Source organism: Staurois parvus, unplaced genomic scaffold, assembly GCF_062004578.1.
Source record: "Staurois parvus isolate SC_StPar_1 unplaced genomic scaffold, SC_StPar_1.0 ptg000486l, whole genome shotgun sequence".
Classification (NCBI taxonomy): Eukaryota; Metazoa; Chordata; class Amphibia; order Anura; family Ranidae; genus Staurois; species Staurois parvus.
The window spans coordinates 1712271-1731784 of record NW_028318282.1 but is presented as its reverse complement, the minus strand read 5'-3'; the positions used below and the strand labels follow the sequence as shown (position 1 = coordinate 1731784).

The window sequence follows — 19514 nt, the reverse complement described above, 5'->3', positions numbered from 1 at the left end:
TTATATTTACTCCACTGCGTCCAAAAATATAATAGATCTAGCAATCTTATGAGAAAACTACAAATTTGTTCAAATCCACCTGGACAAATGAATATACAAAATTAATGCTGAAGATACTAAACAAATTCTGAAAACAAACCAGTTCAACAGAAAGAATATGACAAAACCAAAATTAAATAAATAATGAATTAATACAAAATGAAACAAAAAGAACATTTCCGGTGTGCACATGAATGGGACCTTTCATTCATTGACCATAGGGGCCTAAACAAAATTACAGTATAAAATCCTAACCCATTACTGTTGATCCCCAAATTATTTTAAAGATTGAGAACAGCTAAAACAGTCACTAAGCTTGGTTTTCAAGGTGCATATAACCTTGTTTGTATTCAACCTGGAGATGAGTCGTTTGCATTCAGGACATGGTATGCACATTATGAATATAATATTTAATAATGCCTTTTGGAATTTGTAATGGACCTTCCAACATTTCATAAATTATGTTTTCTGAGACTTAGAGATAAGTCACTAGAAATTGGTCGAAGTTATATTCATCTTTTCAACTAATCAACCATTTTTGCATGGTTCTAAAGCAATTATGGCAAAACAAACTGTACATTAAATTTGAGAAAAACAATATTTGAATAGACATGCATACAGCTGTTGTATTGTATCATCTCACCCCAAGGTTTGAACATGGATCCCAGTATGATTCAGGCTATTTTAGATTGGCCTACCCCCAGAAATTCAAAAGATGTGCAAATATTCCATAGATTTGATCATTTTTATTGGAGAGGCATTAACCAGATTTCAAAAATTGTAGCCTCTATCACTAAGCTAACTAGGAAATGAACACATTTTCTTGCACTTGAAACCCTTATTCACCACTGCAGCTGTGCTGGTTCATTCTTGCCTTTTGTAGTAGAATAGTAGCCATTGGAGCAGCTCTATCACAGAAATGGTGAGAAAATGTTATTAAATTCATGTGCATACTACTCACACCAGATGACATAGGAAGAGCAGAACTATGACATCAGAAACAAAGAACTTTTAGCAATAAAATTTATTGCATGGTGATACCTCCCAGGGGTCGCCTCACACCCAGTAACTGCCCTCACTTGTGATAAATTCAAGAATTTCATACTATCAACAAAAAGGCTTTCTGCAAGACAGGCTAGATGTACGCTTTTCTTACAGGTTTAAATGTATAATTCCTTGTCAAGAATTGCAAATGACTCTTTATACAAACGTGGAACTACTTGGCACTATGTTTTGAGAAAAAACTTTCGGGGACACTAAAATCGAAGAAATTTATGATGGGAATACAATCTGAAAAAAACCACCAACAAAATCCATATGTACTCTAATGATGGCTACTTGACTTTTGGGAATAGACTGTATTTTCCTGAAGAAGCACACCTTAAGATTCTACAATTGGTGCATGATACGAAATCTGCTAGCTGCCTAGGAATTGGAAAGATAATAAAACACCTTACCCATTTCTTTTGGTGGCTTACTTATCTAAAGATGAACAAGATTATGTCCTTTTCATGGGAGAATTGTGCAAGCAATAAAGTAAAAAGATCCCTTCTTGTTGGTCTACTACAACCTCTCCCTGTACAAACCCACCCATCAGGGTCCCTTTCTATGGATTTTATTGTTGACCTACCACCATCAAAAGAGTTTACAACTGCTGGTAGTAGTAGATTGTCTAAGAAATATGGTTCATTTGTTTGCCTATTATTGGAATGTCTATAGCTAACGACACAGTAGAATTGCTAATTTGAGAAATTTGTAGACTGAATGATCTTCAATTTGAGATATCTGATCAAGGAGCTCAGATCACTTCACAAATATGATATTCACTTTCTGTTCTATGCTGGGGATTAAAGTCAAACTGTCAGCTACTTTTCATCCACAATCTAATGAACAAAGAGAAAGGACAAACCAAATATTAAAGCAATATCTCCGGGATGACTGGGCTGAATACCTACTATCAGAATTTGCATACAATAATTCCTGTCATAGTTCTATTTCTTAGAGCCCATTTTATTAATTTTATGAGTTTCATACATTGTTTATTCCTGACCTTCCAGTAGCTCAATCTCTGCTACCTTTAAATGCAAGATTGTCTGCTTTACAAAAGAACCAAGAATTACTAAAAGACCTTAACAGCTCAGGAATTCTGTAAGACTATAGACAGGCACAGATAAACCATTCCTTCTTATTAGGTAGATGATAATGTCTGGTTATCTACAAACATTTACATCCTAATCTACCTTCTCCAAAATGTGGCCCTAAGTTCATAAGCTCTTCTGAGGTAATTTTCCCAAATTAATCCTGTGGTGTAAAACTTAAATTTCACCTTCAGTGAAAATTAATCCTGTTTTACATGTGGCCTTTTTAAAACCTTTTAGAAATAATACTTTTCCAGGATATACACTCTCCCCACCAAACCAAGTACAAACTAAGGAAGATCTCATTGTGGAGAAAATCCTTAAAATGTGAGCATAGGTAAAATAAAAATCAGCACAAGGGACACAACTTACAGTCAGTAGGAATTTTCCCTTGTGCTGTTTCCTCTTCTAGTTAGTTGAAATCCCCTTACTGCATCCATGGTCCTACCCTTCCCACTGTAATCTTCCAATGCAGTGGAGATTAATAGAACTAATGATGGTGTCAGGGAATGGGAAGATCGCCGCGGCGATCGAATCTGCACATGCGTAGAATCCTGACAAAACGTACAGGCAGGCCTGTCACCAATGACGGCGCCGGGCAAGCACTAGGACCCAGGAGCGCCTGTCAGGAGTAAGGCGGGCTATTTAAACCTGGCTCTTGCAATGCTCAAGTGCCGTATGGTCTTATCTGTGTTCCTGTGAGTAGATTGTTTGTTTGTTGCCGACCCTGCCTGATCCTGATTTGCTGTCCGTCTCCTGCTCTGATCCCTGGCTTTGTCTGACCATTCTCCTGCTTAACCCCATACGTTCTGACCTCCTGTTGACGAACCCGGCTTGTGACCTGTTTATCCCTCTGCCTGCTGATTCTGTACTATACTGCCACCACTGTTACCGACCCAGCCTGCCCGACGCTGCTTCAGTTACCTCCTCACATCAGACTCTAAACCACTATACACCTTCAACGGTGCCTCTACCACAGCTGGGTGAACCCAGGGGCCGCGACCTGGTCTCGGCCTGCTCCAAGTCCATCCCCACCATAAGGGGCTCTGGTGAACAAGCAGGTCGGAGCTTAGATTCTGCACCTTGGGGGATTCCGGTCTGTGGAGTGCTAGAGGCTACCGCGGTTGGATTCCTGACAGATGGGCTGAACACTCCCGTGTTCAGTTCGTGGTCGAACATTCAAAGCTAATGAATGTTTGACCATGAACTACGAACTCAATGCAAGTCTATAGGACTCGAGCTTGTACATTCAAAACGGACTATTTTGAAGGCTTATATACAAGTTATTGGACATAAAAGGATTATGAGGGACATGAATCAGTGAAAAAAAATTCAAAAGATACAATTTTGTAAAGGGGCAGTCATTTTTCAATGCTTAAACTAAAAAAAAAAAAAATTCTTACTAGACCCTTGATACGAGCAGAGGCCTGGCAGGGCAGGAAAGGGGGGATGAACGAGCCCCCCCCCTTCTGGCGGCTTAACAGGAAATGTGCCCTCTGCATGGGGATGGTGACCCCATGCCGATGAAAACAAGGGCCTCTTCCCCACAACCCTGCACAGTGGTTGTGGGGGTCTGTGGGCAGGGGAGATCATTAGCATCAGGGTACCTCTTTAAATAAGGGGGCACCATGATGCTGCCCCCCTCTTTTGTGAATGAGTAGGGGGTACTTGTACCCCTACCCATTCACTAAAGTGTTAAACTCAGTAAAAAATAAAGACACCAGACTTTAGCAAAATTCCTTTATTGAACAAAAAACAAAACAACAGTTTTTTTGATTAAAAAAAAAAAATGTAATCCATCGTCAAGCACGGTATCCAGCATTGTCACAATGCCACTGACTCACCAAAGCAATCACCGCAATCTGAAGTTTGCTGGTCAGATGTAAACAATTGGGCGGAGCTAGCAGAGACATCACCACACGCTCCACCCAATTGTGCTGTGATTGGCCAAAGCATTGTACCTGACCTACGGTCAGGTGCTTTGCTTTGGCCAATCACAATGCACTGTAAGAGCTCAGCGCATTGTGGGGTGCGGCAGGAGAATAGCTCACTGAAAGCCCATACCATTCACGTGTTTGCCGAACACACAAACAGCCAATGTTCGAGTCAAACGTATGCTCGACTCGAACATCAAGCCTGTCCCTAAATAGAGTCAATGGGTTTTCACAGGCTCTCATCAAGAGAGTGTGACTATATCTGCTTCTTTCATCCAGTGGCTCAATTCATAATATGAATGGAGTGGGTGTGGCTATCAGTTATGCACATGTTCTCCATTCTTGGAACCTGTTTTCATTCATAGAAGCTATACTATCAGCACAAGAGGCACATCCTACTAGCTATAAGTTATGTCCCTTGTACTAATATTTCATTTTTTTTGTCCAGAAGAGGATTTGTGGGAACCAGAGGAAAATTTGCATTGTCCCAATTTAATCAACAATTTCCATAAAAGGTTTCTTGATAAGCAATGAGTCTCAGCTGCCTCTGGTCATGTGACCAATCAGTGTAATTGGCCAACTATTTATGTCATTTGTCTAATCATTGTGTTACACACATAATCCTGCCGGTTGTATTACGAAACCTATATTGCTACTTATATATAACCTTGGCTTGTGGACCCAATGCTTATTCTCTGCTTCTTGCCCCAACTCCAGCTTGTGACCTCAGTGCCAATTCTCTGCCACCTGAACAGACCCTGGTTTGTGAACCCACCGCTGATTCTGTGCATTGCGATTTGGACTACTAGTTTTCTCTTTCATTAAGAACTGTACTTAGCTTGAAGATTTTTTGCCACTGGTCTCCTCCCTACAGGTACATTCCTAACACCATATAAAATAAACAGCACTGAGAAGACCTCCACTCTGCTGAGCTAGCTTGCAGGAAGAACACCTAATTTTCTGCAGTTGCTCGTCCAGCATATACAGTGAATATCCACAACCCTTGAACATCAGTGGCACAGAATGGAAAGAATAATGGTATTAGATGCTTAAGGATGGAGGGTGGGACTGTAAGACCACCAGAGATCCAGGCAGTGGGGATCATTACAGTAAGGTAATGCTTACATCAACTGCTGAAAGAGGATTGTAAGATCAGCAGTGACAGAAGCAAAGTGGGGAAAGCACTGAGCTCACAGAGGGTGCTTGCTCCCATTCACCCAAGTGGCACAGCATGCAAATAATCCTGACTTGGGCTAACCTTTGTGTCCAAACTTTTACCCTGTTCCATAGAAGCCTCACAGAAAAAGTGAATGATGTCACCACTATGCCTGTCTCTTCCCTTACATAGCTGATGACAAACAGAGGAGCTGCCGTTTGGCTCAGGGTTCTGTCTGGATTAGTTGTGTGCTCTTTGTCATCTAGGTTTTTTCATGTGAGTTGGTGGGAAGCAGGCATCATGCTTGATGATTAACTTACAATGAAGGCTATTTTTTTGGGAATTGTTTATTCTTTATTAAAAAACATAAAGCCCCCTGACAAGGTGCCCCCCATTTTGATGGCACGTAGCCTGGTATGGTTAAGGAAGAGGGCTGCATGCTCAACTTCACTTTTTTGGCTAGCTAGGATTGCATAATCTGATCAAATGTCTGGTAAATATTTTTTGTGGACTCCAAGCATTTTTTTGTGTAGTCCCTCTTAAAATATGTACCAGATTTAGGGGATCTGGTATGCATTTTGGGGGGACTCTAAGCAATTTGTTTTTAATCTCTTGTAACATGTGCTACACCAACTTAGTTAACAGCAGCTCATTCCTACTAGTTGCTAGATTAAGCAAAATATCACATTTTAACCAACGTCTAGAAAATTACAAATTCAAGGCTGAAGAATTTGATAATGGGCTGGCTATATATAGAGACAAAAAAAGTGTGTGTGTGTGTGTTGTATTTTGGACATAAAATGTTATTGTCTTAGTCAGACCTGTTATACTCACTGTAATTCCTCTATCTGGCTTGCTGTCAGAGATGCCATCAGATCACTGAAATAAGGACCCTCCAGGTTGTTGTATGAAAGGTCCAATGTCCTCAGTGTCTGGGAATGTCTTATTCCAAATCCCAGGTGGGGGCAGGAACTGTCTGTCAGGAAATTATTATTCAATCTGTAGAAGAGAAGAATGATCTCTCATTAATTTTCTTCTGATGACAGTCATTACAATGATGTGGGTAGCACAGTGGCTAAATGGCTAGCACTTCCGCCTGGCAGTACTAAGGTCGTTGGTTCAAATCCCAACCACGGCACCTCCTGTCTGGAGTTCGCATGTTCTCCCTGTGCGGGTTTCCTCTGGGTACTCCGGTTTCCTCCTACACTCCAAAGACATGCTGGTACACTTAACCATTGGCTCCTGTCTAAATTGGCCCTAGTATGTAAATGAATGAATGTAAGTTAGGGACTTTAGATTGTACACCCCTTGAGGGTTAGGGATTGATGTGAATGTACAGTATAAGTACCTGTAATAATAATGATGATGATGTCTCCCTACAAAGGATGACCACAGAATACCACTGACATGACTCATATGACTGTATGGAGCATGAAATGTGTCAGCAGACAGTGTGAGGCTGGAATCAACATTGCTAGTGATTGGACTGGATGATTTTCATCTCATATTCTATTTATCTCTGCTGATAAGATCTCTACACTCATAGGAAGTAATGGAGTAATTGCTGACGATGGATTGCAGAAGTACAGTAATTGCACATCAGTAAATCAAACCGATTGGTTGATTTGTAGTGACAAAGAGATCCACTGACAATAGCAGATGGTCATGTGTGTTAGGAAACTCATTGCTCATTGCAGTAAGATCACATCCCCCCTTGTATAACCGCCTATAGTCTCACCTTTATAATAGTCTACATAGACTAAATTGACAATCCTATTTTAGAAAGGTTTAAAAAAACAATTTCAAAGCTGAAAATAGTATTATAAGAGTCAGGAATGAATATATTTTTCGATTGGCTATTTATGGGAAATTGTTTTCTTACATAGTATTTTATTTTTCATTGCATGCTTTAGATGGCAAACTGTCCAAGAATATTTTTTTTCAGTCAGTCCTGATATACTCACTGTAATTCCTCTATCCGGCTTGTAGTCAGAGCTGCCATCAGATCCGTGAAATGAGGACCCTCCAGATTGTTCTTAGACAGGTTCAGTGTCCTCAGTGTCTGGTTATTTCTTATTCCAGATGCCAGGTGGGGGCAGGAACTGTCTGTCAGGTGATTGCTATACAATCTGTAGAAGAAAAGAATGTTACCAGAAGAAAATACATTTCTATCCAGGTATGAATGCAACTATTCTCTACATGAATGGAACTCTTTTCTCTTTATTGGAATCCTTTGTATTAGATCACTTTTTAAAACTCCAGTGAATAGAATTTTATAATAAAAATGTTATAATGGAGTAGACACCCCAATTTTGTCATCCATGTGTAGAGACGGTGCTATCTCCATACACAGGATGACCACAGAATACAAATGACGACTCATATTGTGCTATAATCTCCTTAGATATTCAGCATTAATCATTTCAGCTGACCGTGTGTGGCTGAAATCACCATTGCTAGTAGATGGGATGATTTTTATCTGATATTAAAATTGACAAATAACAAAATTACAATAAAATTGTGATCTAGTACCTAGTGGTGCTGTGCTTCCATTCCTATTTTTATACACAAAAAACACAAATATTATTCATGGGACTGACGCATAACATTACGTAAAATGATTTATTAGGCAAATAGAAGAAAATCTTGTATATAAATAGTAAAAATTTGTAAAAAGGCAAGCTAATCTGTTATCACTAATGTGTATCAACGTACAATCTACATCATATTCATGGGATAGTACATGTATACTGTAAATTACACTCTTCCAAATTTTTGACAAAATAATGGGTACATCCTTTAGCTCAAATGGGTGCCCATTTTGCCCAACTCAGCTAAAGAATGTGTCCATCATTATGTTTCATCAAAAATTTGGAAGAGTGTAATTTGCAGTATACATGTATTATCACATGAATATGATGTTGATTGTATGCCAATACATGGTAGTGATAACAAATCAGCTTGCCTTTTATACACATTTTTACTATTTGTGGATGTAACACCCTCCAGGTTAGTTAGGTTTTAGACAGAGGCTGAGTCAGTCCGGGGAGTGAGGTTAACTAAGGACAGGCTGGGAGGCTCTATCGGGGCTTCTAGAGCCCTCCCACCTTTCCAGGAACCTGAGAGCTTCTGGGAGGAGGCCCAGATCTGCATATTTGAGGGACCCTGGCAAATCCCCTGGCAGGAGGCTGGGCATGGTGACCAGGGCAACCCTTAAATGTGGCAGAGCCTGGGGGAAAGTGTGAAGTGTCGGGTGGAAGATGGGCTGAAGTGAGGAGTCTGGGAGGGGAGCCCACCTGCAGGAAAGATTCTAGAAGAGAAGATCTCCTCTGTCCCATTGTCTCCATGGGAGGATGCCCTGTGAAGCAGAGGAGGAGCCAGCCCAGCATAAGACCTCAAGTCAACCACCAAGCAAACAGGGAAAGACAGAGTGAGTACTCCTACACCCCCGGAGCCAGATAAGGGTAGAGGGTGGTCAGGTACAATACCCAACTAATCTTCATCTGGGACTGTTCTAAATCTACAGTTCTTTGGCCAATTTGCCCAGGGATACCTTCAGGCAGCAGGATAAAGAGGAGGATTCATCTGGTGTGTACACCAAAGAGGTTTTTTTTTTTTGCGCTCTTCAAGGAGAGACTGTTTCTATCCACATTTTGTACATAGTTGGCAGAAAAGTTACCCACAAGTTTACACTTCCCTTGGGCATACTGTATATCCCTAGACACCATTCAAGTTGTTAACCCCTTAATAAACTCAGAAAACCAAGCTCAATGACTGTTTACTGACTCTGAATGCAAAGTGTGGACAAATGCATGTTGCCTGACTGTGCAGAACTTTAGGAGGACCCAAAACTCAACGACTTCTAAGGGGGTAGTGCTACATGTACAAGATTTTCACCTATTGTTTAATAAATCTTTTTATGTAATGTTGTGCCTCAATCACAGTCCCATGAATAATATTCTACATGAATGGAATTAATTTCTCTTCATTGGAATAATTTATATAAGATCACGTTGTAAAACTTCATGTAAAACACAGTTCCCCACACACGGCTAATATACAAGGTAAAGTCTACGAGCTTGGAAAAAAATCTGTATGCAAATGGGTAGAAAACTGGCTTAAAGATCGTATTCAAAGAGCAGTGGTTAATGATTCATACTCTGAATGGTCTAGGGTTGTCAGTGGTGTACCCCAAGGTTCAGTGTTGGGACCCTTTCTTTTTAATATATTTATAAACGATATAAGGTCTGGGATTACCAATCTCATTTCAGTCTTTGCAGATGACACCAAGCTGTGCAGTGGAATAACGTCCTTACAGGATGTCTTCAACTTACAAGCCAACCTCAATGCACTGTTTAATTGGGCAACTATGTGGCAAATGAGGTTTAATGTTGATAAATGTAAGCTGATGCACTTGGGGACTAAGAATATCCATGCATCATACTGTACATACTAGGGGGGGTACAACTAGGGGAATCAATGGTGGAGAAGGATCTGGGGGTTCTTGTAGATCAGAAGCTTAATAATGACATGCAATGCCAAGCTGTGGTTTCTAAAGCGAGCAAAATCCTCTCTTGTATTAAGAGGTATAGACTCCAGAGAGAGACATCATTTTCCCTCTGTACAAATCATTAGTAACACCTCATCTGGAATATGCAGCTCAGTTTTGGGCACCAATTCACAAAAAGAACATTGGGAAACTGGAGAAAGTACAGAGAAGAGAAACCAAACTGATAAGATGCATGGAGGAGCTCAGCTATGAGGGAAGATTAGAGGAACTGAATTAATCTCCTTTTCTCGAGAGAATAAAGGGGGGATATGATCACCATGTATAATACATAAGGGGGGATATGATCTCCATGTATAATACATAAGGGGGGATATGATCTCCATGTATAATACATAAGGGGGGATATGATCTCCATGTATAATACATAAGGGGGGATATGATCTCCATGTATAATACATAAGGGGGGATATGATCTCTATGTATAATACATAAGGGGGATATGATCTCCATGTATAATACATAAGGGGGGATATGATCTCCATGTATAATACATAAGGGGGATATGATCTCCATGTATAATACATAAGGGGGGATATGATCTCCATGTATAATACATAAGGGGGGATATGATCTCCATGTATAAATACATCGGTGGTTCATATAGTGAACTCCAGTGTAGAGCTATTCATCCTGAGGTCATCACAGTGGACAAGGGGGCACTCTTTACGTCTGGAGGAAAAGAAATTTAATCTCCAAACATGGAAAGGTTTCTTCACTGTGAGAGCTGAGAAAATGTGGCATAGACCCCCTCAAGAGTTGGTTCTGGCCAGCTCAGTGGATTGCTTTTTAAAAACACCTGGATTCTTTCTTGGATATACAGAATATAACTGGTTACTAACATTTATAGGTAAGGTTGATCCAGGGAATATCCGATTGACTCTTGGGGGATCAGGAAGGATTTTTTTCCCCCTGCAGGAACAAATTGGATCATGCTCTGCTGGGGTTTTTTTCCTTCCTTTAGATCAACAGTGGGTATAGGATTAAAACTTTTTTTTTTTTATGCTTGAACTGGATGGACTTTTGTCTTTTTTCAGCCTGAATAACTATGTAACATGTCACTCAGAGGGGGCTATTTACTAAAACTGGAGAGTGCAAAATCTGGTGCAGCTTTGCATAGAAACCAATCGGCTTCCAGGTTTTATTGTCAAAGCTTAATTGAACAAGTTGAAGTTTATAAGCCGATTAGAATCTAGTACAGCTGTGCCTGGTAGCCAAGTGCACCTGGTTTAGTAAATATCCCCCTCAATTTTTTGGCACTTAGATAGTTGTCCTATGAGCTTGAAAATCTGTCTGCAGGGTGAGGGTGATACCTCCATACATAGGATGACTACAAAATACCACTGACATGACTCATATTATGCTGTAAAATCCTCCTGATAAGTAATATGAAGATTACTTTAACACTGAATGATGATATATGAAGCATTAATCATATCAGCAGACAGAAATCAGCATTGCTAATGATTGGATGGGATGATTCTAACATTCTATTATGGGGAGATTTCTGACACTGAACAGAAAATGTGCAGTATTAGAGAAATCCCTGATTTCTTGATGTGTAGCAAAAAGGAGTTCCACTGACACTCAACAGTGAATGGTCATGTCAGATGACAGAAAGCTCTGATAGCTCATTACAATAAAATCAGTTTTTGCAATTTAAGGAGGGTTGTTTTTTTCCATATTATATTATCATCTTTTAATGTCAGGATTTAAATGTCAAACTGTCTAAAAATATTATTACCTCAGTCAGTCCTGTTATACTCACATTAATTCCTCTATCCGGCTTGTTGTCAGAGCTGCCATCAGATCACCAAAATGAGGACCCTCCAGATTGTTGCCAGACAGGTTTAATGTCCTCAGTGTCTGGTTATTTCTTATTCCAGATGCCAGGTGGGGGCAGGAACTGTCTGTCCGGTTATTGTCAATCAATCTGTAGAAGAAGAGAAGAATGTTACCAGAAAAAGATGAATTTCTCCCCTAGGAATGAATGTAACTATTCTCTACTTTAGGGATCTCCAAACATTCCAAACAAAGGGCCAATTTATCATGCTTCAGACTTTGGGAGGGTGGGGGTGGACCGTGGCCATCGGGAGTAGATAATGTTCCATTTTTGGTATTAGGGAAATGAATAATGCCCCATCATTGGTGTCAGTAAGATAAACAGTTCCCCACCATTGGTATCCGTGGAAGGAATAGTACATCATCATTGGTGTCAGCGGGAGGAATAGTGCCTCACTATTGGTGTTAGATGATTAGTGCCCTATTGTTGGAGTCAGTGTGAGGAATAGTGTCCCATCATTGGTGTCAGTGAAAGGAATAGTGTCCCATCATTGGTGTCAGTGGGAAGACGTGTGCCCCATTGTTGACATCAATGCAGGAATTATTACCCTATTGTTGGTGTAAGTGGGAGGAATAGTACTCCAAGGGCCAGATAAAGGCAAGAACACGGCTGCAGTTTGGAGACCACTGGTCAACATGAATGGAACTCATTTCTCTTTATTAGAATTATTTTAGATCACTTTATAAACTCCAAATCACTCTCAGTCTTTTGATACTTACATTGCTGTCCTTTGAGGTGGATATTCCAGATGGCAGGTGGGAGCAGGAACTGTCTGTCAGTATACACGTCAACTCACCTGGGAAACTTGAGATTTCTGCCCTGGGTCTCCTGGTGGTTGATCCAAATATCCCATGGTCCCAGGAGAGTTCTGAGTTCCTGAGAACTTGAAGTATAGGTTACTATACTTACGCCCAGCATGTCCTCTAAATATGAATAAAGAGAAGTACTGGTTGAAGGGCAAGGTGGGCAGTGACAGAGGTGATGGCGGGTGAAGTGAAAGAGGTTTTGGGTGGTGAGGAGGTGATAGTGGGAGCAGCTATATAGTGTGAGAGTGGAGCATATGGAAGGTGACAACAAGGGGAAGTGCAGTGACAGAGGTGCTAGCTGAAAGGTCAGTGCAGTGGCAAGGGAACTGGATGACAGGTGGGTGACTGGGGGTTGTGTTGAAAGGGGTGATGGGGAGGATGCAGTGACAGAGGTGTAAGATTATGGAGGGGCAACAACAGGGGTGCTAGGTCACAGCAGCAATAAAAAGAGTTGTGGGTATATTGACAGGGGTGCTGCATAGGGTAGCAGTGCAATGGTAGCACAGTAACAAAGTTGATCCTGAAAATGTGGCTCTGCCACAGAGCGCATGACGCCAAATGCAGTGGAATACTGTCCTACTTTACAACAATGATTTAAATATAGCTCCAGTAGGATTGATTTTTCTAATAATTTATTGACAATATTTAAACAGTAGCTATGTAGGTAATCCTTTCATCACTGGAATCCAGGATTTATTAGGCTTTGGTCAGATAGCTTTTCAGAGGCATTTGGCAGGCAATGGGGAAGCAACATGTTGGATCCTTGCTGTCTGTTTTAACTGTACATGCTACTCCACAATAATGCATATTGCACACAGTTATGGGGCAGTTGGGATGTGGAACCTTTATTTGAATGGGATGTGTCCTGTAGTAGTACTGTCCAATGAATGTGACCTTCTTTGTTTTTTATCTCCCCCTGAAGTTGCAAAGTTTATTTTATTTTCTTATTTATTTCAGGTACTTATATAATACCGTCAATTTATGCAGTACTTTAAATATATATTGTACATTCAACTCAGTCCCTACCCCTTAAGGGGCATACAATCTAAGGTTCCTAACTCACATTCATACATACACATACTAGGGCCAATTTAGACAGGATCCAATTAACCTACCAGCATGTCTTTGGAGTGTGGGAGGAAACCAGAGTATCTGGAGGAAACCCACACAGGCACAGGGAGAACATGCAAGCTGCAGGGAGGTGGTGCTATGGCTGGGATTTGAACCAATGACCCTAATACTGCCAGGTGGAAGCACTAACCATTCAACCATGTGTTCCTACCACGCTCCAACTGCTAGTGTAAATGAGCCCTTACAGTGGAGAGAGAGTGGAGTGGGTTGCTATTGCTAATTTGTATGCTTTTGCAGAAATTTTTTTTTTTTTTTTTTTGGTGTATATTACATTTTGACTATAAAGCCTTTTTTATTTTGGATATTCTTTGTACGGTGATTATATGTTGCTAAAGCACCCTGGCTAGCATGCTAGGTGCCGGTAATGTTAGTTTTGTAACAAAGAAATGCATTTCTTTCTGAAAACTGAAATATTATCTAAAGTGTTTCCTTAAAAAAACTTTATACACTTCCAATTTAACACAGAAATATAATTATCTATATGCAATATTTACATCAAACTCTTGATGTTATGTAGAGCCGGTATGAGCTTCCTCAATCCTTCATTCTGTATATTACATGAACGAAGAATTACTTTTTCAGTCTCTCTGGAGGAATGAAGAATAAAAGACAGCACAGAGCAGTCCAGAGGGCTGAGAGGGATGCCAGAAAAGTCAACTTTGTTTGACTCAATACATTGTGACACCAGATCCTTATTCCTGGTCTCGTGGAGATAGTAGAATACATTAAGAAGATCTCTGTTGTCTCTTGTGGATCTATTAGATCTTTGTTCTGTGATTTTCTCCTGGATCCAGGTGATGACATGTCTGGAAGCCTGAGTAGACAATTCTCCCACATAAGACTTTAATATGGATCTAGTAGTAGAGTCTGAGAGACCGCAGAGGAAACGGAGAAATATTTCAGCACGGCCATCTTTGTAAGATTCAGCCTTATCAAGTGTTTCTTGTAATCTGTCAGGATTATAGGTAATAAAATGAACCAAAGCAGCGCAAAACTCCTGAAGAGTGAGATGTAAGAAGGTGTAATCCACATCAGGAGGCTGACCAGATTCCATCAGGAAACATGAAAAGAGATGTTTATCATTGCTCACACTGAATGAGTCCAGGTGATGCTCATCAAATACAATCATGTGATTCATGACTCCATGTTCTGCCATCCACCCAATAGACGTCAGCAGTTCCCGGGCAGTGTGACCACGGTCTTTTTTCTGGCTATGATTGGCCAGAATGTTGGAGACAAAAGTCACAAAGAGTTGTGTCACTGTTTTGGGCAATGATGCCATCAGCTGATCAGTGTTTGTTGGTTGGGCTCTGAAGCACATCGATAACACTGTACAAATGATCCAGCAGTATGATGGGATATAACAGAAAGTGTACAGTGTGTCATTCTCCTGCACATAATGAAAAGCCTTTTTTGACAATTCTTCATTTCCAAAAAAATTATTGTAGAAGGTCAATCTGTCTTCATGGAGAAATCCCATGATCTCAGCTATTCTCTGGAAAACACCAGTATCAACTGATGCCAGTCTGGTTGGACGGCTGGTTATCAGTACAGAGCAACCCTTAAGAAGACTCTGCCTCACCAAACTGACCACAATCTCACCAGTCTCTGTTCTTTGTTTTGGATTAAACAGTTTACTTGATCTGAAATCTATTTGCTGAATACTCTCATCTAAGCCATCAAATATAAACAGAAGTTTCTCAGGATCTTGTAAAATATTTCCAATATGACTCTCCAGATGTGGATATTGTTGAAGAATCATCTCCTCTAAATTGACCTCTCCCAGTCTAATAAGGCTCCGGAATCTGAATAAGAAGACAAATACAAATCTCTGGTAGTGTTTTCCGTTTACCCAGTCATAGACAAACTTCTGCATCAGTGTGGTCTTCCCTATTCCTGGTACTCCACTCACCATTACTGTATGTGGTACACATTGTGACTGACGGCTCCATCTCAACAGCCTGTTGGGGGAAATGTGTTCCAGTCCAGTTTGTGTTTTCTTCAAGCATTCCTCATGTTTTACCCCAGTCTGTATTAGCTCATTCTGAAGACGCTGCCTGAACTGATCAGTGGATACTACAATAAGATTCACATAACGCTCATTGATGAGGAATCTTTGTGGATCCAGGGTAGTTCCTGGGGGTCTATGTTCCAATAGAGTCTCAGTCTTCTCCATCAGATGTTGTTTGTGCTTTTTTTGTATATCTAAAAATATAATGTAAAATATTTGTATGACTCAGATTAAAAAAAAAACTGAAAAGGAGATAATTGATATTAATATGTGCCATTGTCCAGCCATGAATGAGTTAAGTCTGAATTATACATCACAAATTCCCATACAGGACCAAATGCCTGATAAGGATTTCTTCACCGCAGGGGTGATTAGCCAGAGCTTGGTTTAAACAAGACAAAGGACACTGTGCCCACATCTACCAAACTGTAGTATTATCATGGTTCCTGAGGCTAAAAATAGGTATACATGTACAGTTTTTTTGCTCAACCAGAGGGTTGAATCTAACACATTCCACGCAAAAACCCAAAAGAGGACTGGGCAAAATTATTGGTTATTATACTCTGTATCAATTAACAGATCTTAATGTTCCTGTGTCATCTGAACACAACATGTTGTCAAGAAGTTTACAGCCCATGGCACTGTAGCTAATCTTCCTGGATGCGGACGAAAGAGAAAAACTTGATCAAAGATTACAACAAAGTATTGTTTGGTGGCTAAAGAACCTCGATCAACTTCCAGACAAATTCAAGCTTACCTTCAGGCATAGGGTACAACGGTGTCAGCTCTCATTATACATCACCATCTGAATGAAAAGGGACCCTATGGTAGGAGACAAAGGAGGACCCCAATGCTGACACAGAAACATAAAAAAGCCAGATTGACTAAATTTACCTGAGAAATCCAAAATCCTTTTGGGAGAATGTGCTGTGAACAGGCTAAACAAAATTACAGATTTTTGGTAAAGCCCCTCATTCTACTGTTTTCAGAAAAAGAAATGAGGCCTTTAAAGAAAAGAATATAGTCCCTACAGTCAAACATGGTGGAGGTTCACTGATGTTTTGGAGTTGCTTTGCTGCTTTAGGTACTGGATATCTTGACCGTTTCCATGGAATTATGAGATCTGAAGACAACCAAAGAATTCTGACGTGCAGTGTAAGGCCCAGTGTCAGAAAGCCGGGTCTTCGTCAGAAGTTATGGGTCTTACAGCAGGACAATGATCCAAAGTACATGTCAATAAGCACCCAGAAATGGTTTCAGACAGAGCACTAGAGAGTCCTGAACTGTCCAGCAATGAGTCCAGATCTCAGTCCCACAGAGCACCTGTGGATAAATCTCAAAACAGCAGTTGGGAAAAGGAACCGTTCCAATCTGAGAGACCTGGAACAGTTTGGTAAAAGAAGAGTAGTCCAAAATTCCAAGAGAGGTGTAAGAAACTCACTGATGGTTACAGGAAGCAATTGATTTCAGTTATTTAAAAAATGTAACTCAAAATTTAACTCAATGTTAAATTGAGGGTGCCAATAATTTTGTCCAGTCCATTTTTGGGATTGTGTGGAATGTGTCACATTTTTTTTTTTTGTTTCTCCACTTTTTTGTGTCATACCAATACAAACAAAAGAAATAAACATGTGAATGCTTTAACATTTGTAATTGCAACAATTTTCTGGGTGAAGTGGTGCATTATTTGACAGAAATGTAGGGGTGCCAATAATTTTGATCATGACTTTATATCATCATTTATAAATTGCCTGATAAGAATCCAGAAGCACCCAGTGAAATGGATGGAACAAATGAAGTGCAAATATTTAAACATTATCTCCGCATACAAACCGATTCATGTGTTTTATCTGATATTAAAACATGTTTATTTACCTCTCAGCTCTGGAGTCAGTGAATGTCCAAGTTCATCCAGTAGAATCTGATCCACCAGACCCTCACCTATAGAGAAATAAAAGATCTGTATCATGTATGACTGAAGCTGATCTGTCAAATACATCAAACTCTACATTAGAATTATGTCTAAACAGCAAAATACAACTAATCCTGTCATACAACATGTCAGAGTAAAGGTCTGTCACAACTTGGGAATTTACTCCTACCAGGTATGGACTGGCAGACCAGAGTTTAGGATAGCAGCTGGGAGGGTGATGGAGAAAGCTGTAGAGTGGGCACAAAAGACTTGGCTGACCACTCACTTAGCGGAAGTGAACACCTTGAGAAGGTAGGGGGGGGGGCACAGACTCTAAAATACTGCCTGGTCTTCACCAGAGCTCCTATTGGTGCACTGCAGATGGTATTCAGATTGCAAACCTGTGACTCACCAGAGCAGGCCACAGAATCCAATGGTGCCACCCACCATTTATTAAAAATTCAACCAAGTCTTCAATTTCATCTCATGTTCCTACATTTTCATGGCTGGAAGTTTTTCTTTTCACATCACAGTTCATGGTTACTCCTTTTTCAGCTATATTTCTCACACAATTCTCCCATCACTGATTAGAAATTAGTTTTTTTTTTGTTTAATTTCCAACATTCCTGATTGCTCAAATTTGATGGCCGCACACAAATTAGCCGTTGCTGCTGCCCACTAATGGTGTGAATTTGAATGAAAATCATAGCTACGATTTCCAAAAGAAAATTTGTTTGTAATTTGACCCATGTATGCCCGGCTTAATAAAGAGAAAATAGTAATAAACTGAAGAGCAACAGAGAGGGACACAAGGCTGGGACACATTGAAAGCACAGAAGCACATATAAAATGCACATGAACAGTTGGTTTCTTCCCCAGTTAAGTCAAGGAGCACACCCATCAGTCATAGGACCATGAAGGCCAGGATGATCTCAGATAGGGATGATGACACCAAGCAGCTGTTCATGTGCTTCAGGTGAGTGCATATAAAGGAATACTTTTCATGAATTCACCAGCACTGGATATCACCTGTTCACAGATTTTTTTTCTGGACTTTTTTATAACTATTGTTTATTGCAATTGTGTCATTTGATATATGTTCACTATCGGTCAGTATTCATTTTATATCACCCAACACTGACCACTCAGTGTCACGGATACCATCACCACACTTATCAGTATATTGATTATTGCTATATGAATAACTCATGAACTCTCCCACTTTAGACTGCTAGCGCTGATCAGATCGCCTCGCTGTGTCTGCCTTTTATTATTGCTGCTATTCGTTCTATTGCTGCTTCTATTCCCCTTTTTATTTATTTATTTATGTATATGCACATATTTTAGAAGTATTTCATTTGATTCATTCATTACTTTAGCGCTGCACCTTTTATATTTCATTAAGTAGTCAAATGAATGCTCTGGCTGCCTTAATGGAGAAGAAGGGCGAAAGCCATAGTAGTACATTTATACCTCAAAGACCAAGCTTAATTATGAAAGTTGGAATAATTGTTTTTCCACCAAAATTATGCTAAAATATTTATTGATGTCAAAGTCATGTTACCTATCCGTCTGATCTCCTCCAGAACCGCCAATAAATTAGGATGAGGAACTTTCTGTAGCGTATAGAGACATTCCCACAGTCCAATCACAGCTTCCCTTCCCAGATCCTCAATATCGTGTAACAAGGTCCGAGAGAAGGAAATCGAGTCTTTTTCCATTGCCAGGTATTTCTGGAAAATATATTTTATCATGGTTCCATTTTAGCAGAATTTGTTTTATTTGTTATATTCATGTTTCTACATATCATGTAAAAAAAAAATACCATGGTTCTGGTTCTAGTCAAAAAAATATAATCTGTTCTAAGCCAGTTATTCCTGGATTCTTCTTTACCTTGTGTGCATCTATACACCATCCTCACCCTGCACAAGTTGCTCTAAAATATATTGCCTGGTTTACATGATTATGGCTCTGCTA

At 40.0% G+C, this 19514-nt stretch overlaps 1 protein-coding gene across 2 annotated transcripts in view; it reads right to left on the bottom strand.

The window, feature by feature from the left end:
* Nucleotides 1-19264, bottom strand: part of LOC149452258 (NACHT, LRR and PYD domains-containing protein 3-like) — a 58119-nt gene extending 38855 nt beyond the window's left edge. For both annotated transcript variants that reach the window (XM_089689582.1, XM_089689583.1), the window contains exons 1-6: nucleotides 19102-19264; nucleotides 17501-17566; nucleotides 14109-15819; nucleotides 11603-11767; nucleotides 7232-7396; nucleotides 6102-6266 (exon numbers count right to left, since the gene is read on the bottom strand). In XM_089689582.1, the coding sequence (XP_089545708.1) occupies nucleotides 6102-6266; nucleotides 7232-7396; nucleotides 11603-11767; nucleotides 14109-15819; nucleotides 17501-17566; nucleotides 19102-19258 (2429 nt within the window). In that variant the 5' untranslated portion in view covers nucleotides 19259-19264. The remainder of the gene's footprint in view (nucleotides 1-6101; nucleotides 6267-7231; nucleotides 7397-11602; nucleotides 11768-14108; nucleotides 15820-17500; nucleotides 17567-19101) is intronic.
* Between the last annotated feature and the right edge of the window lie 250 nt (nucleotides 19265-19514).